Source organism: Hakea prostrata, chromosome 3 (genome assembly GCF_041222555.1).
Source record: "Hakea prostrata isolate BN-2017 chromosome 3, UWA_Hpros_2, whole genome shotgun sequence".
NCBI lineage: Eukaryota > Viridiplantae > Streptophyta > Magnoliopsida > Proteales > Proteaceae > Hakea > Hakea prostrata.
In genome coordinates, this window is record NC_142602.1 from 58,355,102 (window position 1) to 58,371,046 (window position 15,945).

General features: G+C 40.5%; 1 protein-coding gene across 1 annotated transcript; it reads left to right on the top strand.

The window, feature by feature from the left end:
• Nucleotides 1-11,792: 11,792 nt before the first annotated feature.
• On the top strand, nt 11,793-13,611 carry LOC149022616 (uncharacterized). The gene is made up of 3 exons (XM_089147312.1): nt 11,793-12,057; nt 12,157-12,245; nt 12,341-13,611. Exons 1-3 carry the CDS (start codon nt 11,968-11,970, stop codon nt 13,287-13,289), a joined length of 1,128 nt encoding a protein of 375 aa, XP_089003438.1. The 5' UTR covers nt 11,793-11,967; the 3' UTR covers nt 13,290-13,611.
• The last annotated feature ends 2,334 nt before the right edge of the window (nt 13,612-15,945 follow it).

Genomic DNA, 15,945 nt, shown 5'->3' on the forward strand with positions numbered 1-15,945 from the left:
ATGCCTAAAAGATTAGAGAGCAAATGAATCAAATCGGGCAAAAAACGAAGCTACTGACATCATTGGTCGAGTGCTTGGTAGACTAGCCCAATCGACCAAGGGAGTCAGTACGGAAAAGTGAAAACTGTTTTGGTCATAACTTCTTCGTTTGAAGTCGGATTGATCCGAAATTCGAAGGGGAACTTCCTAGGATGTATTAGAATCATTTGGGAAGATAAAAGCATCAAATCATGGTCAAACTATGGGTTCTTTATTTGACCCAAGAAACTAGGGTTTCAACCTTTATGGCCCCCATGAAAAGGTTATGATCACAGAATGAAAGGGAATGATTGCTATCAAGAAAATAACAAGAAATCATAGAATAATCAAGTTTAGATTAACATAAATATTACTCATGAGGTTTCCCTCGCATGGGAGGTTACCAAGGGTTTCCAGAAAGATCATACAAGGTCAGGGTTTCAAGAACTTAATCATGCTAGGGTTAAGATCATGACGATGATCATAGATCTCAAAGAATAGAATGAGATCATGGAATAGATGGTTGCAAGAATGCGGCATCTTCTTCCTAATCTCAATCAAGAACAAGATCGAAGAAAAGAAATTCGTAATGTCGAAGTGATTACTAACCTTGAATTGTCAGATTAGAGATGAGAGGCTTCAGATCTGCAGAGGAGTCTTCAAAATCACCAGAGAGAGTTTCGGAGAGGTCTTCTCACGTTCAAAAAGTGTTTAGGAGGCAGCCGTAACAAAAAAACACGAAGTAGGGTTTAAATATAAGTGAAAAACCCTAAAATTACATTTTCTAGGATTTAACAATCCTTTGGTCGAGTGCTTGGTCGACTGGCCCAGTCGACCAACAGTCGACCAAGGCAGACAGCAAGGAACAATCAGGGAATTGAAGGATCAAATGGGCTCTAAACCTTATGGGCTTTTGCACACACATCAAGTGACATATCTAGTGTGTAGAAATACCTTCAAACCAAGTCCTTCAACTAATCTCATCTTCAGATAGGTGCAGCTTCCTTTCCAAATCTGCACATACTTCCAAGTATGAAACTCCATCATCAACATCCTTGGGTTCAGAGTCAAACACCATGTCTTCTATTGAGATGACCCATAGTTGGCTTCTTCCTTTACTCTGGGTCTTTGGACCTAAAAACAACCAGGTTATCGGGTCAAGGTCAGGGTTAGGTTAGGGCTGGGTTTCACACCATATGAGTTGTGGACCGGAAGGAAGCCACATTTGAGATACTTGCGTGCATGGGGATGTGCAGTATATGTTCACTCTACTTCTCACCAATATGGAAAGCTTGGTGTTACACCCCACCCGCCGGTCTCGGTTACCCACCCGACAACCCGTGGGAGTGATCTGTCACAATATCCACGGTTTTAGTCTATCAACAATAATAAATACAAATAAAGACAATCAAGAGCAAGAATAGTTCAACTAATGAATTAAAGGATTATAGGAGTCCAAATACTTCAATAAAATAATCAATGAAAGAATAATAAATCAAAAGAATACGAGTTCAGCGGAAGCAATAAAAAAGAATCAAATTATTTTCTTTCCAGTTTCTTTTTCTAAAGCTAAGTAATGTTTTTCATGAATTTCAAAAAAATGGGTTCTCCAGTTCTTCTCCATTCACTGAGCAAACTGTCTGGCAACCTGTCTCCTACGCCCATCAATGGGTGTGATAAGCGCATACCATGCACTCACAAGAGCTCCCACACAGGCTATCTCCATTTCCCATTGTCAGTGCTACATCTTCTTCATACGGGAAGGTTCCTTCATAGGAAACCAATCCATCTTCCAACACATTTCCTCCATCTGCGTAGACTAATAAAACATATACAAATAAAGGAATGAGTTCTGGAGAACTCAGTAAGAACAATAACAATTCCCATCCATATGGCAAACCAATCAGCAATGCATAAATGATATGTATGAATGCAAAATATGAATACCACTAAGACCTAACTATGCAAGTCTCTAATAGTTGACATGCTTTAAGATATACACTAGCCCTCCTCTAGGTAAGTTTAGTCACTTTGATCCGGCAAGGACTGGTTACCTTTGTAGGGATCTTGGGTAAAATGGAAAGTCCACACCTGGCTCTCAAACCATGGTTGGGGTAAAGTCAACACTCTCTCACCACGACCATTGGCATGAGTACTAGCGCATGTCGGGGTTTCTAATCCAATGCAAGGTCATACATGTTACATACTGGGGGAGCGCCCCCCCCCCCCCCGTTGGGAAAAAAAAGAAAAACTACCCCCCCCAACAACACACACCCCCCAACATGAAGTCTAAGCAAGATGACCATCCCAAGCTGGACTTGGGGCACCAACCAACTTGGTTGACATCCTCAGTTGATCCTTAGCAACCTAGGAATAAGACTTAGCAACCTGTCTAGCAACCTAGGAATAAGAACCCTCACGGACTGGCTACCCCTATTGGACTCCATTCCATAACCCTATGGTCATCCACATATTATTGGGGCGGAATGCTCTCGTGACTCCTCACGACACCCGGTTCGTTCCTTGGACGTCCATGAGCCCAACCCTAACATATGCAACCCTACCATTTATATGACTAACAGTGGACCATCGTCACATCACTGTCATCACGGGTCATCCGGCTTCAATTCCCCTACCGAAAGGGTAGTAGCATGTGGGATACCTAGCCATGCAACTCTAGACTCTACCTAAGTATGTCATCCAGTAGTTATGACAGTGCTGGAGACATCAGCAGGCATGTGTCCCATACCACAACCTTCTGATATCCCAAGCTAAGATATCCAAATAGAATACCTATTCCATCAGAACCACGTACTATCAACCAACATCATATCACATTCATAATTGACAAAGTGCATGAATAAACAATACAAACAATAGTCATATAACAAGATCAGCATGTGAAACATGATTACAACAACATATAAAATGAAAGATCAATACTAACAGACACTGGACTAGCATGTTCAAGTCAATTCATAAAGATAGGATTGTATGCCCTTACCTACATATAAGTAATTTGACCGTAAAAAGTAATCCATAAACAATTATAAAACTTTCTCTTCAAACAGAGGACACCTATATACAGGGTTACAATAAGGTATAAGTCAAATGAATCAAATTGGATCAAAACCAAAAGTCATTTGGTTACTGGAAACCAACCGGTCGCTCGTGCCGGTCGCTTAGGTTGAGCGACCGCCATTAGTGACCGCCCCAAAAACAGAGAGTTTCAATCCGAAACTCAAGCTTTTGATCATCCGTTTTCAATCCGAATTTTGAATGATCATAGTCCAAATCTCAAATCTATTACTCCCATAACCACGGGTGATACTAAACCTAAACAAAGACATCAAATTGGTTATCTAGAAACCTCCCTCTTGATTAGATCAGCCCTTTTCACGAAAGCAGGGTTTTGTTTTCGGATATGATCTCACCAAGATTAACAAAAAGGTAGGCGATGCAATAGAAGGATCAAGAACAACCAAAGGAAAACACAAATCTACTTTTATCATAGCAAGTGGTGAAGCATAAGTGAACAGGGAATCACTTACCTCAACTAGATTGACTATGAATGACATTAGAACCTTCTGGGACTCTAACAACACTTCAGATCTACTTTCAGCACTTCTCCACAGCCGTCTAACCTCCAAAAACAGTAACCATGAATAAAATATTCATAAAATAGGCAAGGGTTCCTATTTATAGGAGTCAGGGGGAAAAATAGGCCAAAATCCAGCAACCAGAACCAAGCGGTCGCTTGGTAGCAACCGCCCCCATGTATTTTGCCATACAAGGGTGCTTTGCTAGGGGGTTGATGTCCAAGTACAACCTAGCCCTAAAGAAGACATGGGGGAGATCTTACCCTCATTCCGGACATCTCCAGACATCACTTGCCTTCCAGAAGTCCAACTATCAAGCAAGGCAGGCTCTTTAGTCAGAGAATCCAGATCCATGGGTTCAAGGTATGGATCACGGACTTCTATCCGGACACTCCACAAATTTACCCGACTAGACCTTCGGGTTCTCGAACCTGCAATACGGATCCCGGGTTAGAAATACTGGGGTTGTTACACTTGGACCCAGAGGAAGAAAGTGTATCTTTGTGAGATATTCTGAACCCTCAAAGGGCCATGTCTTCATTGGACTAGATGAGAGTGAGAGGAGAACGGAACTTGAGTCTAGGGATGCAACATTCTTGGAGAATGATTTTCCATCTCTTTCAGGAGTTAACAAAGAATCATCGGAATTCTTTGAAATACAAGATAGTGGTCTTGTCACTCAAGGGATTCAGATTCTGGATAATGAACCTGGGGTTCATCTAGAAGATCCTAGTGGGAGTGGGAGTGCAGATGTGATAGTTACCTCAGAGGGTGAGCAATCTGACATGCACTTGTGTCGTAGTGGGCGTGGGCTAGTTCCTCGTCGACGTTTTGACATAGAGGATGAAGCCTACATGGTAACTCCTGAAGAGATTGACTGTGAGATGACTTCAGTCGATGAGCATGAACCGAAGAGCGTGCAGGAAGCTCTTGTAGGGTCAAGCTCAAAGGAATGGTTGAAAGCAATAGAGGAAGAGTTGGAGTCGATGAAAGTTAACCATGTCTGGGACTTGGTTGACTAGCCGCCGGGCTGAAAGGCAATTAGGAACAAGTGGGTTCTCAAGATCAAGAGAAAGGCGGATGGATCTATTGAGAGATTCAAGGCTCGTTTAGTGGCTAAGGGCTACTCCCAACAAGAGGGCTTTGATTATGAGAAAAATTTTTCCCCAGTGGTTAGGTTTGCCTCAATCCGCCTCATACTAGCCATTGTTGCTTAGTTGGACTTGGAACTTTATCAGATGGATGTAAAAACTGCTTTTCTTAATGGAGAACTTGAGGAAGAGATCTATATGGATCAACCTCAAGGCTTTGAAACTAATGGACTTAAGCACAAAGTGTGCAAGCTTAAGAAGTCCATATATGGCTTAAAGCAAGCATCTAGACAGTGGAATGTGCGCTTCCACCAAGCTATAATGGAAAATGGGTTTTCCATGCTTGAGGAAGACCACTGTGTTTACACCAAGAGATTTGATGGTAATTATGTCATTCTGACACTATATATAGATGACATACTTATGGCTAGCAATAGCAAGGAGCTATTGGAAACCATTAAGAAATGGTTGTCCTTCGTATTTGATACGAAGGACATGGGTGAAGCAAGCTATGTGCTTGGTGTCAAGATTGTTAGAAATAGGCAAAAGAGATTACTGGGTTTATCTCAGGACCTATATTGACAATGTCTTGACGAGATACCAGATGCACAACTGCAAACCAATTGATACTCTAGTGGAGAAGGGTTTGCATTTGAGCCTTGATATGGGTCCTAAGACTCCAGAGGAGAAAACCAAGATGGGAAGAGTTCCATATTCCAATGCAGTGGGTAGCCTTATGTACGCTATGATGTGTACTAGGCCGGATATTTGTTATGCAGTGGGTTTGGTTAGTCAGTACCAATCAAACCAAGGCATAGAGCACTAAAAAATAGTCAAGAGGATATTGAGATATCTCAGAGGAACAAGTAACCACATACTATGTTACCAAGGATCGGATTTGTAGTTAGTTGGCTATAGCGATGCCAACTGGGCTGGAGACATTGATGAGCGCAAATCAACCTCTGGATATGCTTTCTTGCTGAATGGCGGGCCATTTCGTGGTGTAGCAAGAAGCAGACTTGTATATCCCTCTCGACCATGGAAGCAGAGTATGTGACATGCTCAAGCTGCGGTTCAAGAGGTTGTTTGGTTGAGAAAATTCCTTCAACATACTGGAATTGTGATGACATCCAAAGCGGCTGCCCTTGTCTACTGTGATAGTACGAAAACTCTTAGCTATGTCAAGGACCCCAAGTATCATGGGAAGACCAAACATATACAGTTGAGATATCACTTCGTTAGACATTATATCAAGGAAGAAAGTTGTACTTAAGCACATATCTACTAGTCAGATGGTAGCTGACCCTCTTACCAAACCTATAGCCAAAGATGTTTTTATTTCTTATGTAAAATCCTTGGGCTTGCGTAGATTGTGACTTACTTTTGCACCAAAACTTTCTTATTATTGAGTAATATGAGTTCATTCTAGCATTTATTTTATTCACTTTCTGTGTGATTGTGTTCTTCTAGCATAATACAAGATATGTTAATGGGCAAGAGAATGGCTCACTCACACAAGCATTCGCCTCTGGCGCCTTGGAGGCGAGCAGAGATGAAATGGATTGTGAATGACTTTGTGTAGGTCAATTCATAATCATGATGTCGCCTTGATTTGGAATCAAGATGAGTTGCTCTATTGAGAAGAGAATCGACATGAATGTTCTCACTGTTCATGTTGCCTATAGGAGTCAGGTGCGAGTACTTTATGTGGCGCTAGGGTGGTGACAATAAAGAAACTCGGGTTAGGCACAAGAGGTTGTGACTAGACTAAGACATGTATGGTGTTGAGATGGACATACGTTCTATTGTATGTAGAATGCTCCACCATAGCACGTATATCATACTATGTATGCTTAGCGATCGTTGGAAATGAGATGATGGATCCTTGCTCTTCTCATTGTGTGAGTCCTGGACCTTATGGTTCATTAGTGTTCTTAGTGACTTTCGACGACATCATGAAATGAAGTGTTGATGTGGCTACTTTGGGGTATTACCTATGGTCATGATAGATTCGACCTAAAGGGGCACTATCGGGAAAGGAGTCAATCCTAAGTGTAATGGTGGTCTGGGGCTAAAGGAAATGTTTGATTCAATTGCACCCAAAAAAGTGTTTGCTGGCGCCAATTGTATGTGTTACAGTAGTGAACATTTTAAGGACAAGAAGGTGATCTCTCAAAGGGATCGAGACACCTTTAGTCTGATGAGTTAAAATAAACCTAGGACACTGTGTTATACTAATGCTTATTTGATATGTTTCTTTGAGTGATGTGCCATTCTGGGAAGGTAGGTTTCTAGTTTGGGGCTCACGCGTGCAGGTATATCACCGGTTGCACAACCCATTTTGCCAGTATGATTTGTGGATGTTAATGTCTGGGACACAATTGAAATTTATTAATATAATTAATAAATTAAATGCCCAAAGGCAAATCTGGAAACTCACAATTAGGGTGGTTACCGAATATAGGTTAATTAGGAGGTTTCCTTCCTTTGCTTTATATCACTCTTCCATTTTTTTTTTCCACACGGCATTTGGGTTGTGGAAATAATTTCCTTTCCTAGTGATTGTGGAATCACCCCGGTAATAGGGGGGGGGGGTTCCCTTCCTTTGCTTCTCTCCCCCCTCTCTTTGGGTTTTTCTTTCCCCTTTTGTGGAATCACCCCGGTAATTATGAGGTTTCCTTCCTTTGCTTTAGATCACTCTCGCATTTGGGTTGTGGAAATAATTTCCTTTCCTAGTGATTGTGGAATCACCCCGGTAATTAGGAGGTTTCCTTCCTTTGCTTTAGATCACTCTCGCATTTGGGAATTTCCTTTCCTAGTGATTGTGGAATCACCCCGGTAATTAGGAGGTTTCCTTCCTTTGCTTTAGATCACTCTCGCATTTGGGTTGTGGAAATAATTTCCTTTCCTAGTGATTGTGGAATCACCCCGGTAATTAGGAGGTGGAGGTTTCCTTCCTTTGCTTTAGATCACTCTCGCATTTGGGAATTTCCTTTCCTAGTGATTGTGGAATCACCCCGGTAATTATGAGGTTTCCTTCCTTTGCTTTAGATCACTCTCGCATTTGGGTTGTGGAAATAATTTCCTTTCCTAGTGATTGTGGAATCACCCCGGTAATTAGGAGGTGGAGGTTTCCTTCCTTTGCTTTAGATCACTCTCGCATTTGGGTTGTGGAAATAATTTCCTTTCCTAGTGATTGTGGAATCACCCCGGTAATTAGGAGGTTTCCTTCCTTTGCTTTAGATCACTCTCGCATTTGGGTTGTGGAAATAATTTCCTTTCCTAGTGATTGTGGAATCACCCCGGTAATTAGGAGGTGGAGGTTTCCTTCCTTTGCTTTAGATCACTCTCGCATTTGGGAATTTCCTTTTCTAGTGATTGTGGAATCACCTCGGTAATTAGGAGGTTTCCTTCCTTTGCTTTAGATCACTCTCGCATTTGGGTTGTGGAAATAATTTCCTTTCCTAGTGATTGTGGAATCACCCCGGTAATTAGGAGGTTTCCTTCCTTTGCTTTAGATCACTCTCGCATTTGGGTTGTGGAAATAATTTCCTTTCCTAGTGATTGTGGAATCACCCCGGTAGAGCTTTGGTGGTGGAACGAGAACGTGGATCCAGACACAATTTTGAAATTCCAAGAAAACTTGGAATCACCCCTGTAATTAGGAGGTTTTCTTCCTTTGCTTTAGATCACTCTCGCATTTGGGTTGTGGAAATAATTTCCTTTCTTAGTGATTGTGGAATCACCCCGGTAGAGCTTTGGTGGTGGAACGCATTTGGGTTGTGGAAATAATTTCCTTTCCTAGTGATTGTGGAATCACCCCGGTAGAGCTTTGGTGGTGGAACGAGAACGTGAAATTTTGCAATTCCAAGAAAACTTGGAATCACCCCGGTAGAGCTTTGGTGGTGGAACGCATTTGGGTTGTGGAAATAATTTCCTTTCCTAGTGATTGTGGAATCACCCCGGTAGAGCTTTGGTGGTGGAACGAGAACGTGAAATTTTGAAATTCCAAGAAAACTTGGAATCACCCCCCGTATTAGGAGGTTTCCTTCCTTTGCTTTAGATCACTTTCGCATTTGGGTTGTGGAAATAATTTCCTTTCCTAGTGATTGTGGAATCACCCCGGTAGAGCTTTGGTGGTGGAACGAGAACGTGAAATTTTGAAATTCCAAGAAAACTTGGAATCACCCCGGTAGAGCTTTGGTGGTGGAACGAGAACGTGAAATTTTGAAATTCCAAGAAAACTTGGAATCACCCCTGTAATTAGGAGGTTTCCTTCCTTTGCTTTAGATCACTTTCGCATTTGGGTTGTGGAAATAATTTCCTTTCCTAGTGATTGTGGAATCACCCCGGTAGAGCTTTGGTGGTGGAACGAGAACGTGAAATTTTGAAATTCCAAGAAAACTTGGAATCACCCCTGTAATTAGGAGGTTTCCTTCCTTTGCTTTAGATCACTTTCGCATTTGGGTTGTGGAAATAATTTCCTTTCCTAGTGATTGTGGAATCACCCTGGTAGAGCTTTGGTGGTGGAACGAGAACGTGAAATTCCAAGAAAACTTGGAATCACCCCGGTAGAGCTTTGGTGGTGGAATGAGAACGTGAAATTTTGAAATTCCAAGAAAACTTGGAATCACCCCTGTAATTAGGAGGTTTCCTTCCTTTGCTTTAGATCACTTTCGCATTTGGGTTGTGGAAATAATTTCCTTTCCTAGTGATTGTGGAATCACCCTGGTAGAGCTTTGGTGGTGGAACGAGAACGTGAAATTCCAAGAAAACTTGGAATCACCCCGGTAGAGCTTTGGTGGTGGAATGAGAACGTGAAATTTTGAAATTCCAAGAAAACTTGGAATCACCCCGGTAGAGCTTTGGTGGTGGAACGAGAACGTGAAATTTTGAAATTCCAAGAAAACTTGGAATCACCCCTGTAATTAGGAGGTTTCCTTCCTTTGCTTTAGATCACTTTCGCATTTGGGTTGTGGAAATAATTTCCTTTCTTAGTGATTATGGAATCACCCCGGTAGAGCTTTGGTGGTGGAACGCCTTTCCTAGTGATTGTGGAATCACCCCGGTAGAGCTTTGGTGGTGGAACGAGAACGTGGATCCAGACACAATTTTGAAATTCCAAGAAAACTTAATATTTGGTCTTCAATCTCTTGGGTTTTCATTCCAATCCGGGGGGGGGGGGGGGGGGCCCCCAGGGGATTTTTTGCACCCCAAAGGTAGAAAAACAGAACATAAGAAAAAAAAAAAAAACCCTACCCCCTTGGACCAACCCCCGTTGGTTGTTTATTGCTTTTCTACTAAACAATAGAGATTTAAGAAGAAAAAAAAAAGAAGAGATTTTTAGACTTACTTGATAATTCATCGAAAAATAATTTCTAAAAAAAAATAAGAAGTTTAAAACCTTTTGATAAGAAGGTTTTGTTTTAGATGATTTTTTAAATAAAAATAAAAAGGGATAATTACTGTTGCCCCCCAGTACTTTGATTTTATTACTAATAAAACCCTGTTCTTTACAAAATTACTGTTGCCCCCTTCCTTATAACGGTGTTAAGTAGCCGTTAAGTTTGAATATGTAATGTCCACTTTGTCCTTCATTAAAATTAAGAAATCGAAAAACGATACTACCCCATTTATAAAAACCAGATTAAATGTCAATTTTACCCTAACTTCATTTATTTTGAATTTAAAAAATATTGGTTTTCCACCTTCACTAAACTTATTTATTTGAATTAAAGAAATTGACAAAATTCAAATTCGATTTGGTTTCCCACCTTCTCCTCTAGCATACGTAGGGAAGGAAACCACAAATTTTTTTTTGGGGGGGGGGGGGGGGGGGACTAGTGCTTTTTTAATATTGGAAAAGAACGTAACACCTCCCCATGGGAGTTTAGAATTTTTACCACTTTACTAACCCACCATTGACGAAATCACAAAATCTTGCCAGAGAAGGAATTAACGAAGTAGGTGATATTCAGTTTCCAAACTTGAGTTGAATTCTATCTTCCCTCCTCTTCGGTTTCTATTTTAATTTTATTCAATTATTATTTCTTTATTTTGGTGATTTTTTTAAGAGTAAAACAGATTATGATTATTTTTTTCTCTACAATTAATTAAGGGTATTACTGTAACTTGACAAAAGGGTAAATAAGTAAAGAGATAAGTAAAAGGGTATTTTGGGATTTTTAAAAAATATGGAGATGCCACATCATCAGTAAACTAACGAAACTTAACAGTAGGGGGCATTAGTAATTATAGACAAAGTTAAAGGTTGGATTAGTAATTTTACAAAATACAGGGGATACATTAGTAATAAAATCAAAGTACAGGGGGGCAATAGTAATTATCCCAAATAAAAATTATAAAAATATTTTACTTCAAGAAATAATTTTGACTAACATTAAACCGGTCTCGAAGTTTTTACAAAATTTTACATTGTAAACATCAGAAATCTATTAAAATCTTGTTGATAATATGTTTACTTCAAAGCAAGTTTTATCAAACCGATAAAAAAATGTACTTTGACCAATGCAGAGCTGTTTTAGTGGTTGAAACCAACACCTCTTAGTGAAGAGGTCGTGAGTTCGACCCTCACTGAGGCATATTAATATCCCTATCCCCAGTTTAATAAAGTCCCTTTATACAAAAAAAAAAAAAAAAAGAAAAAAAAGAAAAAAAGGAAGAAGTTTTGGTCTTTATAAACGGTCAAGACTGTTTTGTTTTCAAAGCAGATATACCTGGTTTATTATGACATCAGTACTTTGTTATCATATGGGTTTTAATTCTTGCTTTGTCAATTTGGACAGCCTAAGATCACGTGTCTTTCTTAGATCAGACGGTTGAAAAGTCTTTTTATCTCTAGGGGCCCATTCAGTCTCGGATTCCAATCCTACGAAAATGAGACTGGTGCCAGTTATGAGCCACTCAAAACCCCACGTACGGCTGTAGGGCGTCACCTGCTTTCTTTATTGAAATGGAACTTCTGGAGCCCACCACGAAGTCCATCCCACTATTAACTCTTTAACGGTCATATTTTTAAAGCCCCACGGTGGGAACTGGGAAGTGCAATATTATTTCAGATTCACTTACCGTTTTGTTATCCACCCTTTGTAACTTCCTTTTCTTGATAAAGCTTTGCTCTTGGAGACTTTAGAGTGCCCCTGTTTCTAGTTCTTATACTTAGAGGCATGAAGACCCTTTGAGGGATCTTCTTCACGGGGAGACAGTTTGGGTTCTGAAACCTAGGAGAGCCTCTTCTAATGGGGTGCTTTCTTGCCTGTTTTGGTGGTTGTTCTAAGAACAAGGATCGCAAGCGCCGCCGTAGACACAGAGTTCTCCCTGGAGATCAGGTAACTATAAGCCCCTTTTGATATTTGAGGTTTTATTGATTTGATCTTCATTTTCTCTAGATGAATTGGAGTAAACTTAGGTATTGGGTTTTGTTGCAGAGACATGGAAGCTATGAACCTCTGAAACCAGCTTTCACTTTGAACCAAGAAAGCAAGGAAACACCCATTAACTCCGTCTTAGAACAGAGGTTAGCTCAGGATTTTGATCTGGTTTCTGGGGTGTTTCTGATTCTTGTCCTATAGATGACTCACCTTTTTTTCTTTTCCCCCAATTTTTGTGTAGGGATAATAAGGCAACGGAACAATTGAGCTTCAGCACCAGAAAGAAAGTCACATTCGATTTGAACGTGAAAACATACGAGAGCGTATCAGCTCCTGAAGCTACAAATTATTCATGGGAGAAGGATGAAGCAAAAGAAAGCAGTAATAAAGAAGAGAAGAGGGCAAAACCAAGCCTGTCGGCTTCTGATGATGATTCTGCCGCATCAAGCTTGGTATCTTTCCCCCCAAACCACAGATACCAAAATTGCTGGGACTGCAGCGACGAGGATGAATATATATACTCCTCAGGAAGCGATCTGGATGACGATGACGAAGATGATGATGATGATGAAGACGATGGATACTATGACGAAGAAGATGATGAAGCAGGAGAACGTAGAAGAGAGTCTTCAGAGTCTGGTTCAGCTGAAGGGGAGCTAAAAACACCACCATTCAACCAGAATGCTCGAGATATGAACAAAAATGTTCACTCGGTACTGAACCCAGTTGAGAATCTGTCACAGTGGAAAGCTGCTAAGGCGAAACCAGGACCAGCAGCAGTTCAATTAAAGAATCAGAAGGAAAGTGACAACACTGAGCAAGAAAACCAGACACCCTTCAATCCAGAGCCAACTTTCAAGGTATCACCTTTGAAATCCAGCCAAAGTGTCTGTAACTCTAGGCCTACAAAGCAAGAAACTGCTGTTGATGCCAGCCTTTCGAACTGGTTGGTGTGTCCTGAAACAAAACCTACCATACAAGCTAGTCTATCCACATATGGCACTGAGTCAGCACAGAGACGACGGGGTTCATGGATCAGTCCTGAAGATCAACCAATTCTAGGTGCATTAACAGTTGGAGAGCTGAAACAGTCATCAGTCTCATCATCATCAGAGAGGTCAGCAAGAAAGAGTCCCCTCACCTACCAAATGCCAATTCTAGGCACTGTTGGGTACCGGAGTCCCATGTAAAGAAATAGCTAATAGTTCTAGTAGAGGAAGCTATAAACAGAGGTTCTGCTGAAGTTATAGGTGAAAGGCCAGCAAGCAGTTTCAAATTTTTGTGTGTGGTTTGAAGTCATTGATTCCCCCATTTTCTTTTGTGATTTTGAGTTTACTTGTACTCTCCTTGGTGTGTGTGTGTGTGTGTGAGATATTGTATTTGTCAAAAGTGTCATAAGGTTGTCTGTTTTCATTGTTTCTATTCTTATTCTTGTGCAACATACGGTTGTCTGTTGGATTAACAGACTGGAAGTGAAAAATTACACATTCTTTTAGTGTCTTCAACATTTCTTTGCAAATTCCCTTTTCTCGATTGTAGAAGCATTAATTTACTTCAGATTAATGTATCAGGTACTTGGTAAATACATGTCCAAAATGTGATCAATTAAATGAATGTAAAAGTAGACCTGCAGGTGGTTTTTTTTCTCTTTTTTTTTTTTTTTTTTTTTTTTTTTTTGGGGGGGGGGGGGGTTGTTTGGGGGTTGTCACTATCTATCCCAGTACTGATAATCCTAGCTGAATCTCACATTAGAATGTAATGCGTGGCAGTTTTGGAGCTTCTTAACCTTAATTGCTATTGCATATAAAATATCTTTGCTTTGTTGTCACAGTTTTCTAGAGGGTTTTCTGTATATTCTTTTGTAGGGCGTGTGTGTGCATGTTTTGCCCCAGCAGGCTGGTGGTGATTGTCACATCCACCCAATTGGTACCCTATCTGGAATACCCGAGTGTGTGATCCATAGCCCCGAAGATCCAGTATTCAAGGAAATCATCCTCCCACATTTACAATAATATAATCAATAACAAGATTAAATCAAAGTTAACTATATTAATCAAAAGATCAAGATAAGGTTCAAGAATACAATCAGAGTGCGGAAAATGATACCAATAGAATAAATCAAATGTAGAGTGTAGCAGAAATATACTCTACAGTAGCAACGGAAAAGTAGATCAAAAGCAAAAGAAAGATTACAAACGGTTCCCAAAATGAAAGGGAAAACAGACTACTAAGGTTTCATCGAATCTGCAAAGAACAAAAAGAGAATGAGACGATGTCCCATCGTTGGCACTCAAGTGCAAGAGTTGAACTATTCCTGATAAGCATCAGTCTCATACTGGTAATTTTCACCATCGTAGTCACCATAACTAGTACTTTGGGTACAATAAGAATCATCAACGTGGTCTTCATAATATTGACCATCATAATCAACACTACCTGTATATAAGTCTAATAAAGATGTTGCAAAAAGGAAAGAGTTCAAAAGAACTCAGCAAGGCAGATCATTCCATAATAACATAATAACACATGATAACAATTCATACCGAATGCAATATGATATGAAACAAACAATGCAGATATGCTTTTAACTCTATGTATGATGGTTTTTATTGGTAGACATGCTTTAAGTCATAGCACCATACTCCTCTGAGTAGGGTCCAAAATCACTCTCTCTCAACCATCTCGGTATCTTGGGTTCTCCGGTTGGCAATGGGTCCTGCATCCCTCTCAGACAATCCTTGGCTGGAGTTTAGGTCAACACTCTCTCACACCTCCATTTGGTATGAGTACTGGTGCATGTTAGGGTTAAGCCTAGCCAAATGCAAGTCTTCTACTTAGTTATATCAACTTAGATTCAGATACTTCCATTCCTCCCCTCTCGGGATTCTTTTCGGTATCCTTCTCCCTAGAGTCAGCGTATCCTATGGTTCCAACCAACTCGGACTATGGACTCATCAACCCTATTGGTCATCCACATCTAGTTAACAGGTAGTTCCCATGGCTCCACACTGGTTGGATACCAACCATGAGCTTCTATGGGCTCACATTCCACTATTGTAATCATACAAATTGAATGGCCCCCATAATGTTATCTATGTCCTCTCACAGATATAACTCACCAGTCTTGAGCGCCCACAAATCCCCATTGCTACCACGGGTTGCTCAGTCTCAATTCCCTTTCAATCGGGTCTAATATAATGGGGACATCCTAGCCAAACACTTCTAGACATGCCCTAGGTATGTCAACCAGTAATCAGGGAAAGCATCAAGGGGCACCATAGGAATGCGTCCCATACCACCTCCACTAGTGTCCAATGACAAAAACATCAAAAGGGCATTCCCCATTCCCCAATCACAACCTAGGCAATCACATTCCCAAATCAGTCAATCACAAGCACAATTGATAATACAAGACATAAGTAAGTAATAATTCACACATAACTAAAATAATAATTGAATCATATAAACATATACTGCCAACGCAGAACTGTTCTAGTGGTTGAAACCAACACCTTTTAGTGAAGAGGTCGTGCGTTCGATTCTCGCTGAGGCATATTAATATCCCATCCCCCGGCTTAATAAAGCCTTGTTGGTGCAACCTAGAGGGGGGGGGTGATTAGGTTGCAACGTCCCAATTTTTCGGTTTGTGTGGAAATACAAGGTAAATTGAAAACTCAACCGAATTTAAACAATAGCAAACAACCACAACACATGATTTATAGTGGTTCGACTATATAAGTATACGTCCACTCCTCTCTTGGCCTCAAGAGAATATTCCACTATTGATTCTCTTTCAATACAATGGGTAGATCAAACCCTTACAATAATCTTTTTACGGGGCAAGAG